This window comes from Phoxinus phoxinus (genome assembly GCF_949152265.1).
Source record: "Phoxinus phoxinus genome assembly, chromosome: 1".
NCBI classification, from domain to species: Eukaryota; Metazoa; Chordata; class Actinopteri; order Cypriniformes; family Leuciscidae; genus Phoxinus; species Phoxinus phoxinus.
In genome coordinates, this window is record NC_136876.1 from 23,873,522 (window position 1) to 23,891,637 (window position 18,116).

The 18,116-nt window shown below is 35.4% G+C and overlaps 1 protein-coding gene across 9 annotated transcripts in view; it reads left to right on the top strand.

Moving 5' to 3' along the window:
* The first annotated feature begins 6,669 nt into the window (after positions 1–6,669).
* Positions 6,670–18,116, top strand: part of atp6v0a1a (ATPase H+ transporting V0 subunit a1a) — a 34,231-nt gene continuing 22,784 nt past the window's right edge. For 3 of the 9 annotated variants that reach the window (XM_079630693.1, XM_079630694.1, XM_079630696.1), the window contains exons 1-6: positions 6,707–6,837; positions 9,490–9,646; positions 11,413–11,491; positions 11,652–11,749; positions 13,650–13,778; positions 15,227–15,309. In XM_079630693.1, coding sequence (XP_079486819.1) covers positions 9,530–9,646; positions 11,413–11,491; positions 11,652–11,749; positions 13,650–13,778; positions 15,227–15,309 — 506 coding nt within the window. In that variant the 5' untranslated portion in view covers positions 6,707–6,837; positions 9,490–9,529. Of the gene's footprint in view, positions 6,902–9,489; positions 9,647–11,412; positions 11,492–11,651; positions 11,750–13,649; positions 13,779–14,382; positions 14,470–15,226; positions 15,310–18,116 lie in introns of all 9 variants that reach the window. The other 6 variants (XM_079630688.1, XM_079630690.1, XM_079630691.1 and 3 more) reach the window with 5 other exon arrangements.

The following is an 18,116-nucleotide window of genomic DNA, read 5'->3' on the forward strand; positions in this document are numbered from 1 at the left end:
ACAGTGCTGTTCTTGGAGCAGATAAACTTACAGTTTCGCTAGAGACACTGCTGCCGAACACTGTTAAGAGACACACAAACTCAGGTTATTCACATACACTAAATCTCTCTCTCTCCCGGAGTCAATTATTCCTACTTAAATGTTATATGGTGTGTTTTATATGGCTGAAAAAAAATATTTTAGGATTTAATTAGCATAATATCAAGAAAGTATTCAGCTGTACTATAACTGAATGGCAGAAAATGCAATTGGTAATTTCATAACATCATTTTATATATCAATCATGAAATGTCAAATAAATGTATTGTCTCTGTTTCTGCTATATCTGTTTTGACTAATGGTTTAGTAATTTGTTGTATGGTTGCCCACATAAATAGGTTCCTGTCCAGATCTGTTTCAAATTAAACTAATTACTCTTGGGATTGGGAGTTTTTATTGTTTTCTATATTTTGTAAGTGCTGTAAAAATGTATTTAATGTCTCATATGTCATGCTTTTTTTTTGAAAAAGTAAAGCTTTTGACATCAATCTTTTAAGTTTTTAACATCTTCATCTTCTATTATCAGCAAAATGGTTTGTGTGAAGTTTAATTGAAAATATATAATGAATGTCATATTCATCATAAGTGTTTTTTTGTTTTGTTTTTTTTGCTTGAATGACAGCAGTACTTGAAATTCACGCTTGTATGAAAAATGATGATCACATTCTTCAGCATGAGAACATCTTGTTCAGTTCTTCAATGGAAGCAAGAACATCTGACCTGTAAAGAATTTGCATGCTCAAAGTCACACATTATTTTACTTAAACATGACTTTTGTGAAATATTTCTTATTCAGTTTACATCATAATCTTTCTTTGTTTTCAAAACCCGAAACTTTCTATTTCCGAGTTTATGTTGTGTTAATTGTGTTTTGTCCCCGGTTGTACAACCACCTTTTCCCACAATACGCAGCTATTTTCGGTCATTCTCAGCTTTTTTTTCTACATCCTTGAAAAATGACTTAGAAAATATCAAAACAAACTTGAACTATAGACTTTCTGCCTGTTTCCTTGCAATTTTCTTTATCTCAATGTAATATTTGTTTTTCTTTCTCTGTAAGGGCGAGCAGATGTGACATAGGAATCTAGATCATCATTCCAGGATCATGCCTGAGAGAATCTGTGTGTGTTTATGTTCCGTTATATCTGATCTATTTTCTAAGGGATCATGCTGTGTGTCTGCATGCAGAATGAAGAATTAAAGGTATGATATCTCTTTAGCAGCTGCTTGATCAGTAGGCCTACATCAAAATGGATCTGAATTACTCCATTTCTGCAGGAGGACTGCCAGCTAAAATTAATTTTGCCTGTACTTCAAGCTTCCTTTGAGGTCATGCAATTCATTTTATGGTTTATTGTTATTGATCAGTGTGGTTGTGTTGGTGGATTTCAGAGTTTCTGCCAGTTTTTCACATTTCGCTCAATACTTCTCACTGTAATCAACTAAATCTTTCACTATTAAAAATAAACGGACATGTTCTTATTATGAGAACAATGGAAAGGGGATGGCAGGTCATAATGATGTGTGTGAGAAACAATGTTATCACTGAGGCAGGGTTACTCAAAAGGCTGATAGGAAAAGGTGTATCCCAATTGATTACCTCAGACCACCTCTTACTCCAGAATTACCTTGTGTAGCGTTTGTACAGATGTACAGCATGAATCATGACCACACCCACTCAAATATAATCAGGCCACGCCCATTCATTTTATAAACCTTTTTAATTTAATTTTTTACATACAGGAGCGATGAACTGAGAAGCTGGTGTTTGGCCTTAAAATACTGGATGTCCATGATTTAACTGTCAATCTGTCAAGCGGAATGCTATAAATATAATTTTTTATACAACATTTTTTCGATTATTTTCCTTGAAAACAAGACCTAAATATTGATTAAGAAAATGATTTTACAGTGTAGTTTGTCAAGACCACAATTTCATTTTCTACACTCCAAAGTATTAAGAAGTAATTTGGCATAATAATATATTAGTAATAACGACTAAATCGTCTGGTAATGTGTGATGTATAGTATAATGACTAGTTTGAAAGTCGACAAGTGTATGATGATGCCTATAGTGTTTTAAAATCAGTACATATTTTAAAAGTTGCGTAAGATTCCAGCCTTGCAGCAAATAACATCAATAGCCTATTTGCATATAGAGATGAAATAGGTCGCAATAGACATGAGGGAACACAATCTTTTTGTCAATCTTCGTTCCATCTTCTTCGCTGGAGAATTTCACATTAATGGAGTTTATTTATTTAAAGCTCTTGAAAGTGAGCCCGTAGAATCCAATAGCCGATACTGCTTTATCGAAAGGGAGATCATCTGTACTCTGTTCCATCAGCCCACAGAAAACACAACAATAACCAGGAAATTCTTGTGTGTGTATGTGTGCTGGAGGTGTGTGTGTGTGTGTGTCCATAAATAACTATTATCTAGCTTCAGTTGATCAGTCCTTTGATTAAATCAGGACATAGTCTAGTGGTGATTCGGTTGAAATATGAGCGACCTAAGGTGAAGTAAGATACAGCTCTTAGACTAAACCTGTCTCCAGTGGGCACTAAATCACGACAAAGTTTGAAAAACAGATCAATAGAATTGTGTGCCTTCGAGCGAGGAATGTGAGAAGGAAGCTCATTCTAAACATCTCCTGCTCTTGGCCTGTCAATCATAAGGATGTTGAAGAACAGCATGTACAATCCAGTTGATGAGTGTAATGTAATGAATGTTATAGACTTGTAATGATGTCACTATGGAACAAAAAATGCATTTGGGGAGGGTTATAAAAATAAGAGAGAAACTAGATAATGAGAGAAACTAGAATATATGAGACTGACACACTCGTAAAAATAAAGGTTTATTGGCATCAGCCATCAATGGTTCCTCGAAAAGCTTTAAAGGAATTTCTTAAGGTATAGTTCACCCAAAAATGAAAATCTGTCATCATTTACTCACCCTCATGTTATTTCAAAGCTGTATGAGTTTCTTTCTTCAGTTGAACACAAAAGAAGAATATATTTTGAAGAATGTTGGTAACTAATCAAACAGTTTACAGTCATCATTGACTTCTGTAGTATTTATGGAAGTTAATACCTTCAATTGTCGGAACTAAAAATGGTTCTTATGGCATCAAAAAATGGTTTGAAAAAACAACCTTTTGGAATCTTTTTATTGAAGAGTGAAACTGAGGTTCCGGGAGACTGATAGGTAAATCTAAAGCAACAAAATGTGCAACTCTTACACAAACCGGCTGTACTTCATGCTTCTGTCACATGGGAACCATCACATGAGATCAAAGAGCCTGAGGTAATGTTATGAAACCAGAGGCTTTTGCAATAAGAAGTGCATGCAGTCTCTTGTGGGACAGCACATTGACACCTTCCTTCCCAAAGCATGCAACTAAAAAGGCACACAAATTTAGTTTTTAGCCATAAAAACAGTAGGATGGTATTTTCAATCTTGTTTGGTCTACTTCTGTGTGTTATTATGCTTCCCGGGGCCTTCGTACTGTACAAATAAACACCACAGCACACTAGCATAAGTTTCTCTGAGGTTTCTTGAGCTGTATTAACCTCTTGTGTCTTTTTTGTGTTTATATTATTGCTTATTTATAAGATAAGTCAAAGACATGCTCACATTTTGTTCATGAAAAGGAATTTATAACTGTGAAAAAGCCATAAAAACCTTTATAATAATAATACATTTATAAGAAAACATAAAACAGGCTAAAAAGTTGGCAAGAGAGTAGAGCTTCTGGCAGTTAGGGAAATTATATATCACTATAATTCAAAGACAAAATAATCTCAGTGTCAGTTAAGTGAAATATAACTTGTGAAAAACCTCAGACAGGAAGCCTGCTCATGCAGCCTGGAGCGGTTTTTGCACGGTTCATTTCCCTGCAGTCTAGGTGTTTTCTTCGCACTTCATATAGGTTATTTCTTTTTTAATGGACTTCAAAATTTCACATTATACTCTGTATCTTGGGAAATATCTGTCCTGGCTCTATCTAAGAATAAAATGCGTTTGTTCAGGCATCACAGTTATATTTGTTCTAGGCCAGTGAGATAGCATCAAACCAGAACTCAAGTGTCCTCATTTTAAAAGTGTTGTTAGCAAAACTAGTATGGTGCAACTATTTTTTGATAACCAACGAGTCTTTTAAACATCTACAGTAGGTGTGTTTTCATTTTCTCAGCCCCTCAGGTAGGGTGACGGTGTAGTTTCTTCTTGGCCTGTGCTAATGTGTTGTTCATTAGTGCCTCCTGGTGGTTTGAGGGTGTAGTACACATGCCATCAGTAGCCTCTAGGTCACGCTTTATCTGTTAAAAGCATCATAGACTGTAAAAAAATATATAATTAAAATTGCGGCCATGGGCACTCTCTGCACTCAAAATAAAAAAAAACATTTGCAGTCATATTATGTTACCTAATAAATGTTGAAAGCATTTAACAAAGGTGTGTCATCGTAATAAATAGTTGTCCTTTATAACTCTTCACACTTGTGTAGCTATTTTGCGCTACAATTTCTAACACACGTTCACTCAAAAACGGTTAATAAAACTCTAAGGTCTAGAAGTCCCAATAGGCTATATACGTATAGTTGGGAATGCACAGAACAGAAATAGGCCTATTGTTTACATAATAAGACCATTATATGCCATAAAAACAATAGGCCTACCACGTTCTAAGTCAAACATTCCAAAACAATAAGAACACCCGCATGCTGCAGATCTACAAACACTTTCTTCATAGAAGAGTAGAAGCCAGCGAGGACAGTATTCCATATGGTGAATGCTTTTGTTTGGTTTTTGCTACCAACATAGCCTGCCCTGCACTAAACACACTTGAGGCCTCAATGCATGTTAAGGAGGATCATGATGACTACTGAGAAATAATCTCTAACCCTATATGTGCACTTGTAAAATGCCCTCTCATCATTTATGGATTACATTTTTTTATGAATGTCCTGGTTGCTCTTTTCCAAGCAGTTACAATTTTGAAGGATTAAAACTTCAAAAAGGGTATAGCACCATTAGGCTACCTAAAATAGTCCATGCTATACTTGTGAACTGTATGTATCTTCTGAAGCCATATCAAACCGACTGACATTTATGGCTGATATAAGTTAATATAAGTTAGATGAAGACGGATCATTACGAATTAAGGAGTTCATGAATAATTGGTTTTGTGAGATAAACATATTAATTATATAAATATACATTATATTAGAATAAGTTTGGAGAATGGATGGATATTAGCTAATATTTGTTCTTCCTTTTTTGCTGTAAGCGAGAAAGAATGTTTGGAATGACAGAGTGAGTAAATGATGACAGAATTGTATTTATTTATTTCTTGTTTTGAATGAATCCTTTAATAATATGTCCATGAAGAACAAGCACTATTTTCTTTACTGGAATATAATTTTTTATTGTGAATTCAAGTAAATTGGTCCACTTTTTTCACATTGAGATTAGCTGAGTTAAACTTGTTTTAAATCTAGCATTCCCTGATAACCTCCATAACCCATACGTCATATATTATCGGGTTGAATGATTTAAACTCTCTGATTTGTGGTTTGTTTGCTCACAGCACTTTGGAATAGTCCTGTCAACCTTGTGACTCTAAATTCTCACACTGGTGCTTGTTCACCCATCCTCCTCTGTGTGTCATTAAAGAGGCAGTGACAGATTCTACAGGCAGAGAGTGACCTCTTGGCATTAGAGCTCTCAAGATCAAGTCACTGTTTGAGATAGAAGAGGGTTACATCAAGCTCAATTTTGAAACTTTAACAGTTTTCTGGGTTTGTGATGACATAAATAACTTCTATTCTATTCTATTCTATTCTATTCTATTCTATTCTATTCTATTCTATTCTATTCTATTCTATTCTATTCTATTCCTTTGCTCTGGTATCAATTTAAGGCCGGGAATCATATTCACCCCAAGTAGATTTGTTTGGCCAGAGGAGAACTGCCCCCCATACACTGTAAAAAAAAAATATTTTCATGATTTGTTATCACAACTTTTTATCTTTTGTCAAATCAACTTCGATAACTAATGTGTGAAGATAACATGCTATTTTGATTTTCTGTTTATTAAACCATTCTTCTTCATTGTATTAAGTCACATTTTTAATTACAAACTCTAAATGTTAAGGCAACAAGGTAACTTGCTTTTTTAAGATAACCAAACAATTGTTTTTACAGTGGGAACATAATATTTAGCAAACTGAGCTGGTTGATGACATCACTATTTTCTACAGAGGTGCTTTATTTAGTGAAGTAGTCCTGTAGGATCAAAGGCATTTGGTCAATGTTATTGAGACAGACAGGATGTGGTCTTTACCAAGGTAACCACCATCATACAAAAAGCAAACCACAGATACCAAAAGGGAGCAAGGAACAGTGAAAATAGCGAGAGAGAAAAACACATATGAAAATATACAAAATGTTTAACCTTTGAAAATGTCATCACTGTAGCACTAAAATAACAAATAATTTACAATTCAACAGTGTTGCTGGGAAATATTTATCGACATAATAAAAAATATGCTAAGTAAAGAAATAAAAACGGCAAGAAAGCACCATCTAACAAACAGATACCCTCCCACTTCCACCTTCAGACTGTCCTCGGAACCTCCCTTCTTCTCCTCTGCCCAGGTAACCTCGGTCACGTGAGCAGGACTGGGCTGTTCATGACGTCATGTTCGTTCTGCCTCGTTCTGGTCAGCTGATGCTTACGACGCAGAGGATTCAGAGACTACTACAGCACTCCAATTTCAGCCGTTTAAACTCAGTAAGTTACATTGTTCTTACTGAAATAACTTTATTCTCACTTATTAGCTATTTTGCAACGCCCGGTGAGTTGAATTTAGAACAGAATACGTTAGCGTGTTTTCTTTCAGGTTTTTGCGATACGTTGTTGAGTGTAAAAGTTATCTGAGGTAACAACCTGTCGAGGTCCGGATCATTAGCATTAACGTTAGCGCTTTAACTCTTTAATATGGCTGCTTGTGTGTTTTAATGTTTAAGTTGGAACTTTAGAAGAGACCATTGCCATCTTTCATAGCATAACGTTAATACTGAAGTGAATAAAGTGGCACTTTGCCCCACTAACGTTAGCTACTTGTTGACGACGCATAAGCTTGGGTTGACAGCTACGTTACACTAATGTCCTCTGTCAGGCTAACGTTAGTTAATAAGCCGGTGTCTGTGTTTACTCATTCTTGCAGTTCAACGATGAAAATACGCGATTTTGCATTACATTGCAAGTCATTTCCGCTGGGTGTAGTAGTGCTATACTATAGTATAACTAAAAACAAGTGTTACATTTTTTTTTGGATCGCTCATTTAGCAAAGCAGCTAACGTTAATGTAACTTACTGCTAATATAATCTCTATGTATAAATGTAATATCTGTATGACATTCTATTGTGTATGGGAAAACAGTAAAACCGATCTGAAAATAAATACATAATAAAAAAATAAGATTAAACCTAATAAATAGGCAGTAATGTAATTAACATAACATTTATATATACATGTACATCTAACATACATCTAACAGAAGAAAAAAAACGTAATAATGTAACATAATAGCCCATTTAAGGATAAGGATGGGGTCCAACCCTTCAACGTGGATATTGGGGGTCCGGGGCATCTAAAATATTGAAAACCCCTGTTGTATGGTACAATATTGTGCTTATGTAGTTTTTGTAGTTTTATTGTGTAGTTTTATAGTTTTAGTTTTATTGAGCTGATGTAGTCATCTTGCTTTACTTCAGAATTTGATGTTTGAATGAAGTTTGCACCAATGAAGCTGCTTTGTAGCTTTATTTCTATTGTATAAAGAGCTATAAAAAAATAAATGTGACTTTCTTGTTAGACAACTGTACCATCAACAGTTTTCATGGTTTCATGAGGCCATATAGTATTCTATTCTAATTCTATTCTGGTCCAATCTGTTCTATTCTATTGCTCTGCCACCGTTGATTTAGTCAGTCAGATTATAGAAGTACAGATTAAACCTGATTAGGAGCCCTACCACAGGTGTTCACATTATTAATATGCAGATCTATTTTTCAGAGACTGCTTTGGTCCACTGCACTGATACCTGATGATGCTGGGATAGCTGTATGTAGTTGTACAGGAGAATGGAAAAAAGAGAAGGATACACAGAGACAGCTGAAAGAGTATCTGCATCTTGATAATTACCCAAAGTGTTGCATTATTCAGCACGTGTGGAATTACCCATGAAATCAAGACAGCTTTTGTGCCGTTTGGAGCACTTAAAAGTTGTAAAATGGACCTAACAAAAGCATTACATGGCTTTTTGTGCTCTATCGATTTTATTTCTGTCTTAACATGCCACAAAGTGCCTCTGTGTCGGTAATGTTTAGTACGGAGAGTCACATGGTGCAGCTTAATCCTTAATCCGCTCCCTGTGAGTGGAGTCCATCGTACAATCGTTCTTAATGAATCGTAAACTTCTTTCACACAAAGTGAAGGACTGCTTTGAAGAATGGGCTACAATTTACAGTTCACTGCTTTGAGAGCACCAGAAGCAATGCACTGAGAAGATGCCCTAGGAGAGCACATTCTTTGCGGTTGTAGCTGTAGGTCCAGGGAAAGTTAAGTTCATGAGGTTATTCTGTGTAATCGCTGAATGCTCCTGTGTGTTTTCCTCATTCCTCTGAGATGGCATGTGCTTATTCCCACAGCTGTTTCGAGCATCACATGCCACGAGAATGGTGTAGCGGCACAGGAACATAACATTCCTTGGGTGTCCTCTGGGCACAAGATTCATTGCGGAAGCTTTTTTTATTGTTTCTAAGCAATCATTAGTTCAAGAAGTTGTGTAGTTTTTTTTTTACATAGTCTCGATGGAAAATTGTGCTTTTTGTGTTATGAAATGAGGCAGAAGTTTTACATTTAAACTGCTTGGATTAGGGTTTTGCCATGCATAATGATATTATATTTATCAAATTTTTAATTCATTTTTTAGTTGAATTTTATTTAAAGAACAGTACTGCCATATGACCATTGAATATTAAAGCCTTGAAAACAGAACATTCACATGATTTTGTTGACGTTGTTGTGAACCATCTGCCATATCCAATGAAGTTTAGCTCGCCGTGACAGAGCATTTAGCTGTGGCATCATCATCTCACAGGTCTGGAAGCATAACAAAATCAGTAAAGAGATCAGGATTGTTTGTGTAGCTATAGTTGTGTATAACTGAGGTTAAACATGCCAATGTACTGTTTTAAGGGCCTGTCTTCCTTCCTTCCTCTTGGTCAAAGTAAAATATTCTGCATTTGCACAGCAAATGTGGCTTAATCAATTGTCTGCTGTCAAACAAAAAATATTCCCCAACGTTTACTCTTTTTCTTTTCATTTTTGTCTTTATATTATTTATTACAATTTGTTATCTCCTTTTCTTCCCCCAGACATTCTCCCCTTAGTGCATTGAGTAGAGAGCAGTGCATTATGGGGGAGTTGTTCCGCAGTGAGGAGATGACCCTGGCCCAGCTCTTCCTCCAGTCTGAGTCCGCCTACTGCTGTGTCAGTGAGCTGGGGGAGATTGGAATGGTGCAGTTTAGAGATGTAAGTTTAGACCATTAAATATTGATATTTGTTCCTGGAACATTTCTGGTTCATTGTCAAACAACAGTAGAAGGCGCTTCATTCATAGTGACTCATAGCAATAACACTGACATCATTGTCAGCAAATGTCAGCATTACATTGTGTGTAAAATGTAATTTGGTGGCTGAATGCTCCAAGGATGCTTGAACTAAGGAAATTTCAAGCTTTTTGATTTAAGAGAGAATCAATAGGCTATGCAGTAAGACAATTGTAGTGTCACAAACGCAATAGTTTTGTAGTAGAAACTCACACCACGAAGATGAATAAACATGAAATGACTTAACTAAATAGACTCAATGATAACTGCAACTCCTTAAAGGGATAGTAGGGATAAATTAGCCCATGATTTACTCACCCTCAAGTCAACCTAGGTGTATATGACATTCTTCTTTCAGACGAATCCAATCGGAGTTATATTAAAAAATGTCCTGTCTCTTTCAAGCTTGAATGGCCGTTTCTGTTTTGTTGTTCATAAGAGTATGTCTATATCCATCATAAAAGTGCTCCACACGGGTCCGTGTGTGTGTGTGTGTGTGTGTGTAATAATAAACCTTCTGAAGCAAAGCGATGCGTTTGTGTAAGAAAAATATCCATGACAATATCCTGTGTTTTCGAGAATACTTGTTGAGACAGGTATTTTGACATCATTTTTGTGTGTGTGTCCATTCAAGCGCAAGGAGATGCGAAAGGGGAATCAATTCGCTGTTCGCGAATCAGAATCCGCCTCTCTGAGTGCAAGCTTCGGGTGTGTACGCACAGTGCATAACAGTGCATTAGTACTAAATTGGCAAGACAAAACGCATGCAAATGATAAACTTTCACTCTATGATGGTTAAACTTTGCCATTAATCCGCAAATCACATGCATACTGAACCATGAGGCCTGGTCTGTAAGGATCATGGATCAACTATGATTAGGGCTGGGCGATATGGCCAAAAATATGATCACAATATTTTTTTCCATACGATATCGATATTTATCACGATATTCATTTACCATTATTGGTAAAGGAAATGCTTTCCACTTATTTGTTGAGAAGGAATGAAAAGATGTAAACTTGTTTTTTCACAATTAAACTAGCATCCTTTTAATTTAGGGTCCCGTAAAATCCATTTTATTTTTCCCTAAATTCTGTGTTTTATGGGGGATTCTGTGTTCTATGATTAAATACAAATTTATATAAATTTTAAAAATGTAATCACGCTTTTAAAATGTAGTCAAATGAAAATATAGGCCTAACAATTAATTTATAACAACATTTTTTTGTTGTTGTTGTCATATAAGATGCTGTACAACAGAACTGTATAAATTTAAAACATATCTTGGTTGTACAATATTCCTTAGCTTAGAAATAATAGGCTAATATTATTATTACTTTGAGAAGTACATTTTAGTATACAGTTATATATATATATATGTATATATATTAGGACGTCAGATACTGAAAACACAGTAAGTGTCATGTGTGTGTGAGTGTGTATCAGCAAAACAACGCCATTCTTTCACACAGAGACACTCAAAGAAGATTTAAGTGGCAAACAGATACACAGACGTTATGACATCATATAGGAAGTGATTGTGAAACTATACTCAAAGTGGCCTAAGAGTTCTCAGGACTTTTCACTCTTCCTTGGACCCTCTTCTAGTTATTATCGGCCAACAGTGTTATTGTTGTCTTTAAAATAATGGTAGTTGTCAATTACTTTTCCTCTCTTTTATATTGCAGTTGAACCCAGATGTGAACGTTTTCCAGAGGAAGTTTGTGAATGAAGTCCGTCGCTGTGAGGAGATGGACCGCAAACTAAGTAAGTTATTGAGTCAGCATTGCTGACATAGTGAGCTTGAAATCATTGCTCACACAGCATCCTGTGTTCTGATTAAATTCTGTGGAAAGAAGTTCAAGAACATATTTTTTTTCTGGCTCTGTTTTCTCTGCTTTATATCAGTTGTTTTTTTCTTTTCAAGGATTTGTTGAGAAGGAAATCAAAAAGGCTAACATACCTGTTGTAGACACGGGGGAGAACCCAGAGGTCCCTTTTCCACGAGACATGATTGACTTGGAGGTAAAAATAAATAAAAAAACCTTATGCGCAACTCAAAATAAGGCTCAAAATGATCATAATCAGAAAATCAAAACCCATAATTAAAATGGCTCTGTTCCCAAACATAGAGCTGCCTAAAGTGGCAGTATGTCAAGGTTGTGAAGGTTGTTCCAAAAGGTAGAAATTGTAATTATGCTGCCTTCTAAGAGACCTTATTTTGGATAAGTATCCTTCACTGAGAAGACAAATCACTTAATGCCTTGTGACATACACAGTGCTAAAAAATACATCAGAGATGCTGGATGGAAAGAGAGAAATGTTGATTACAAACAGTCTTATGTTTAATTCAATACTGACAAGTTTTGATAAAAGTAGTTAATTATGTTGAAAAGTGTTTACATTTAAATTAATTATATAAAAATGCTGTTCTTTTGAACTTTCTATTCATCAAATCATCCAGAAAAAAATATTAAGAAATGTTTCATGAGCACCAATTCAGCATAGTAAGCCGCGATTCCACCGAAATTATAATGAGCTTAATATTTGATTTGCCTGTTGTTCGGTGCTGACTGCTCCAACTGCAACATGAGTCTGTGTATGCGACCTTGAGATGCGTTCTCTGTCAAACATCATTTATCCTTACTTTTGCAATTTTGTTAAAAAAAATTTCTGTATTTCTTGATCTTTATATAATTTTTTTATTATTCGTATGCTATTCTTTTTTTTTTTATACAATTTTGTTCTGCAGATGAGCCTATATATAATCAAGTAGCCTAGGCCTATTTTAATTTGGTTTACAGGCTAATAAAAGTTCATCAGAAAAACACGTTAGAAGTAACTTTACCCGTTTCTGAATATTAATTTAAATGTTGCACATCAAATAGCACAAACATGACCATTGTAATTAAATTTTTAATTTAAATTTCGTTATATTGCAAACGGATGAAGAAATTGCGTTGCTTTGAATAGGCTATAGGCTATCTCATGCACGCGTTCGGAGTTTACAATGTTGGCAGCTCCGTTACAGTAGGCTATATTGGGAGCGTTATAGTTTTGCTTTAGATAAAAAAAATAAATAAAAAATATATAATTTTTAATGACTTCTGTTTCTAAATAAATAAAGCAGTACTTTTTATTTCGTAAGCGGCTGGTGACCTTGGAAATCTAAACCCAAAAAGGAGGAGGAAAAACGTTTTTGCTCATGCAGAACGAAACAATTTGTTTTTAATTCCTAATTTTAGACAAATAACAAATATATTATAGTTTGAATACAAGTTTAGAAACTGGGCAACACAATATTAGGAAATTAAACTTATCATTAAATCAGGCGAAATATCGGACCTGAAAAAAAAAAAGAAAGAAGCAAGACACCTTGCTAACATGCATTCACCATTCTTACAATCACCAAATTGTGTTCTGTTTTGTTCAGTTGTATTTAACAGTTCTTCTCGCGAAACTAAATTTGTTTCAAACACAGATGCGATGAGAACAGTGTGGAAATGATTAGCAACACTAACAAAGCTAATGTTTCATGCTCGTTTAAGCTCAAACTAACCAAAGTAAAACCTTTAACGTTTCAATTATTAAATTAAACTAACTGAATCGCAGGCTATCATTAGATAATGTGCAGCCAAACTCAACATGACTTGTGTTAACTGTATATGTCGGCAGTGACGTGTCCGGCGGGGCGGCGCTTGGGTAGACGATATAATCGGATATCCCGATATTTTTTTAGGCGATTATCGATAACATATTTTTTACATATCGCCCAGCCCTAATACACACACACACAATTTATTATTTTGCCTCTATTTGAGCTTATTAGCTAATTATTAGGTTTTGGAACAGTAGAGCTAATCTGTGTGAATTTGACAGCTGTAAACGTTTTTTAGTGCACCAAATAATTTCTGTCCTTTTGTAGGCCACCTTTGAAAAGCTAGAGAATGAGCTGAAGGAGATCAACACCAACCAAGAAGCTCTGAAGAAGAACTTCCTGGAGCTGACTGAGCTCAAGCACATCCTCAGACGAACACAGCAGTTCTTTGATGAGGTATCTCATATGCAATATCTCATCTCATCTCTTACTAAACCTTTAGCGTTTAGAGTTTCCTGTGGTCTTAGAGGCATTTTACACGGTATGTCAGGCAGAGAGCTTTGCTAATGATCTTGCAGACTCTCTTGTGCACAGGCTTTGTGCACACAGGCGGTGTGAAACGTGTCAGTGCAACCACAATTATTTCTGTTACTGCTTCAGCTCGAGCAAAAATATGCTGCAGCTCAATGAGAAGATTACTGTAATATTTTGTCCTATGTTTCATGTAAGTAATGGCCAATAAAGCCATAAAAGACTGTCATAAACTTATCCTCCATGTTGTTCTTTGACCAAATAAAAGCGAAATACTATTTAATTCGTTTTGAATGAAGTCACCTCTGATGAGTCAAAAGATGACATTGCTAGCAGTTGGTTATAAGAATCCACTTCTTTTCCAATTAAATTGAATTGGGAACTTAGTGTTCCCCTTTACCGTGTAAAATGGCCACCATTCAATAGTCAAATGAAGAAGTACAATAACACAAACAGAGGAACCGAAACATGTTTTTCCATATGTCTGTGATAATGTTCGCGCTGACAAAGGCAGATGCATGTCTGACAGATTGAAAGGCCATTCTCTGAATTCCTGGCCACATCTCAGCCGCTGATGATGATGTCAAACTGCCCTTCCCAAGACCAGTTCTGCAAGGTGTTCGACTCCCTATTCACAAACTCCTTGAAAATGTAAAAAACAGCCTTTTGTGCCCGTGATAATTAGCTCCTACCAGGGTGTTTCTTTTCTATCTTTCAGCCTTTCAGAAATTTTTGACCATACATTTCTCTGCTTCCTGAACACTGATCTGAACTCTAACATGCTATTGTGATATATTTATTTTACGAGTTGTAAAATATAATTTGAGAGTATGCAGTTAAGTTGTCTTTTAATCATTCACTTTACTCTTACACAAGCTTGTTGGGTGCTCACAGAGACTGGTGGTGGGTGGTGTGAGGATGGTGTGGCTCAGTGGTTAAACATCTAAAAGAAAAAATAGCAGTTTCAAACCCTAAAATTAACTCATTCATGTGATACCATCCCTGTGCACTTGAGATAGGCACATCACCTCTGGTTATCCCTGTAATAAGTGCATCGGCTGAATGGGGATTATTAAATAATACGATTGGCTGTGAAATACATGTTTTTCATGGTTATTCCATTGAAGAATTACGATGACATAAGGTCACATAAATGTGTTATTTATGTATAAAATGAAGGAAGTACTTGACTACTTAACTACAACCTTTATTGGAAAACTATTTCCTAAAACAACACTAGAATGAACTTCTAGTTCATCAGATCTAGAACAGATTCTAGTTCGAGAAAATCTGTAATTTTAATTATCAGATAAGATAATTTTTACAGAAAGAGATGAATAACTTAATGAATTGTTTTTTTCTCTTTTTGTTAGATGGAAGATCCTTCTCTTTTGGAAGAGTCGTCAAATCTACTGGAACCGAAAGAGGTCGGACGCGTCGCTCCTCTCAGGCTTGGGTGAGTTTGTCACTGGGTTTTGATCTCTCTGTCTTAGTGAGCTATTTTAAATAGACAGCTGAAACATGGATGCTTCATACGCAGTTCTAGATATTAATATCTAGAACTGTGTCTAGAATTCATTTTTCTGAATTGCTTTTGGTAAATTTCCACATCATTTTACCTCGTAAGCGGTATCCCTTAAAGATTATAGATAACAGCTCACAGTTACTGCTTAAACTCTAGAAAAAAATAAGTTTATATACTCTGCCTGAAAAAGTCACTGTTTGGATTTAAATAGGCAAATACTTAAGGGTCTATGACTCGATCATTATTGCTGTGATTATTATGTTTCTAGTATGTAATATGTTTGGCAACAGTTCTTCTAACCCTTATTGATGGAGTGTGTAGCTTTTCATTTATTTATTATTCATGTAGGAAGACACATCATGGCCATATTCCAGAATGACAATGTCAAGATTCAGCAGGCTCAAACTGTTAAATAATGGTTGGGAGGGAGCATGAAGAATCATTTTCACACATGAATTGGCATCTCTGAGTCCAGACCTTAAATTCATTGAAAGTCTTTGGGATGTGCTGGAGGAGACTTTACAGAGTGCTCGACTCTTGCACTGTCAATACATTGTATGCAGCTTTTGATGGAAATAAATGTTGTGATGTTATTTCCATGAAGAGATGCATACATTTTTGGTCAATATCTTGTATTGACAATGCAAGAGTCAATCTTGACATTGATGAATCTTGACATTGTCATTCTGGAATATGACCATGGCGTGTCTTCCTACATGGTTGTTAAAAAAATTAAAAGCTACGCCCTTCATTAATTAGAGTTGGAAGAATGGTTGCCAAAAGTATAACATGCTAGTAACATAATCACAGCAATAATGATCAACTTTAAGTTATAGACTCTCAAGTATTTGCCTATTTAAGTCTGAACAGCGATTTTTTTTTTTTTTTTTGGCCGGGCAGTGTATGCGTGCATATGCTTGGATGAAACATAGATGTTAATGGGGATTGTGCATTTTGTGATTTTTCTGATTTGCCTGCCTATTTTTTTCTTTGCCATAGCTCTAGAAGAATGTAGAACAGGTCTAAGTTTAAGGGTGTATGGATAGTAAATGCATCAAATGTTTAAATGGTAGTCATATGGTCGTATTGTTCTGGATTGAGCTGTAAAAATTTCAATACAATGGGGGAGGTTGTTTTTTAATAGATTTATGCTAGTGAGATTGAAGTAATAAAGAGGGATTTAACACACAGTCTTATGTAACGGCTGCCAATGCCAGCAGGGTTTGTCTTTGATCTATGATCAATAATCCTGGCATACCTTTAAAACATATTTTTTCCTTTCCGAGCACTGAATGAAAGGAAAGCACTTTCCTTTCAAAGCAAGGATTTTATATCCAAGTGAAATGGCTTCTCAACTACAAGAAAAAAAGTAGGGCAGGACTTGATTTTGTCCATGGGCAGGTGTGAATCTTCACTTGCCTCACGCTTCAATTGATTACGATTCAGAGGGTAACTACTCGATTATAAAAGAATTATCGATGCATCTTTTCCTCCAATTCTTTTATTTATAATAATTACTATAATAATAATCACAATATAGTTATTTTTATTATTTTATCTTTGTTATTATTTTTCGTCAGTTTTGACAATGCTTCCTTGCCATTGACGGAACTTTCCGGCAATACATGTTTTTACTGTTTTACGGTAGAGGGCACCATTACGCATCTTCTGAAAGAGTACAGAATCTCTGGATCAAAACACAGATGAAGAAGCAGCAGAAAGAAGCATTTTCTTATGCGCGTGTTGTAGTCTTTGAAATAAACACGCTTTTTCTCAGCTTTCTGTTCAAAATGTTGCCTTTTTTATTTAACTTACCCACATTTGCGTGTTGATAAAATAAGAATTCATGAAGCTAGAATACTTTTTTTTTTAAGGCGAGACACGGCAGGCAAAAACATCGTTTTTTTTTCACTGGTCAATTTTGAGATTTTGGGCTATTTGTCTTCAATAACATGTCTTCTTTCAGACTTGTGGTGAAAAAAAGTCAAAAATACACATTTAGGTCTTTATTTCACTACACTTTGTCTATTTGCGTCTGTAGATTTCTCCGAAATTCAACAAAAATTGGCGTTCTAAATCAACGCGCTGCTCCGCGATCTCTGTGTTCTTCCTTTAATCACGCACACGTCTGAAAAGCTCTCTCTCTTCTGTACAATGCTGTCGGATCCAAATATGGTCATTTCCTTTTAATCAGCAACCAATCGTGAAAGTAAAATGGGCATTTAACCCTAAAAGCGAAATCTCATTGGCTGATGTCAATTTCTGACAACGTGATTGGTTCAGATGCATCACGTGACGCGCTCTGACACTCAGATGTGTGTTTTTGACTGTTTTTCTGCTCAGTTAAAGGCCATAAATGCTGTGTTTATAAGTTTTGATGTGATTAAGGTGGTTTGTATTGTTGTTGCTAATTATTTGATAAGATATTGTGTCAGTAAATTGTTGTTTCTACTAAAAAAGTATGATTTTTTACATTACAAATCTTTAAATGCCTTTTTCTCAAAATGGGTTTTTTGTCATCCTCCAGTAGAAACATCTCAGCCTATGTAGCACCCATGTACACCAAATTTTCCAGTTATACACTTAGCAGTATTCTGAAGATATGTTCAGAGGGATTTGTTAATAAATCATTCCTGGCCTGATTTATGGGACATTTTAATCCAAAAAATATGGCAAAAATCGATTTTTTAAGGCTATGGACAGTATATTTTGATTTCCTAGGTAATGAAAGCATATAT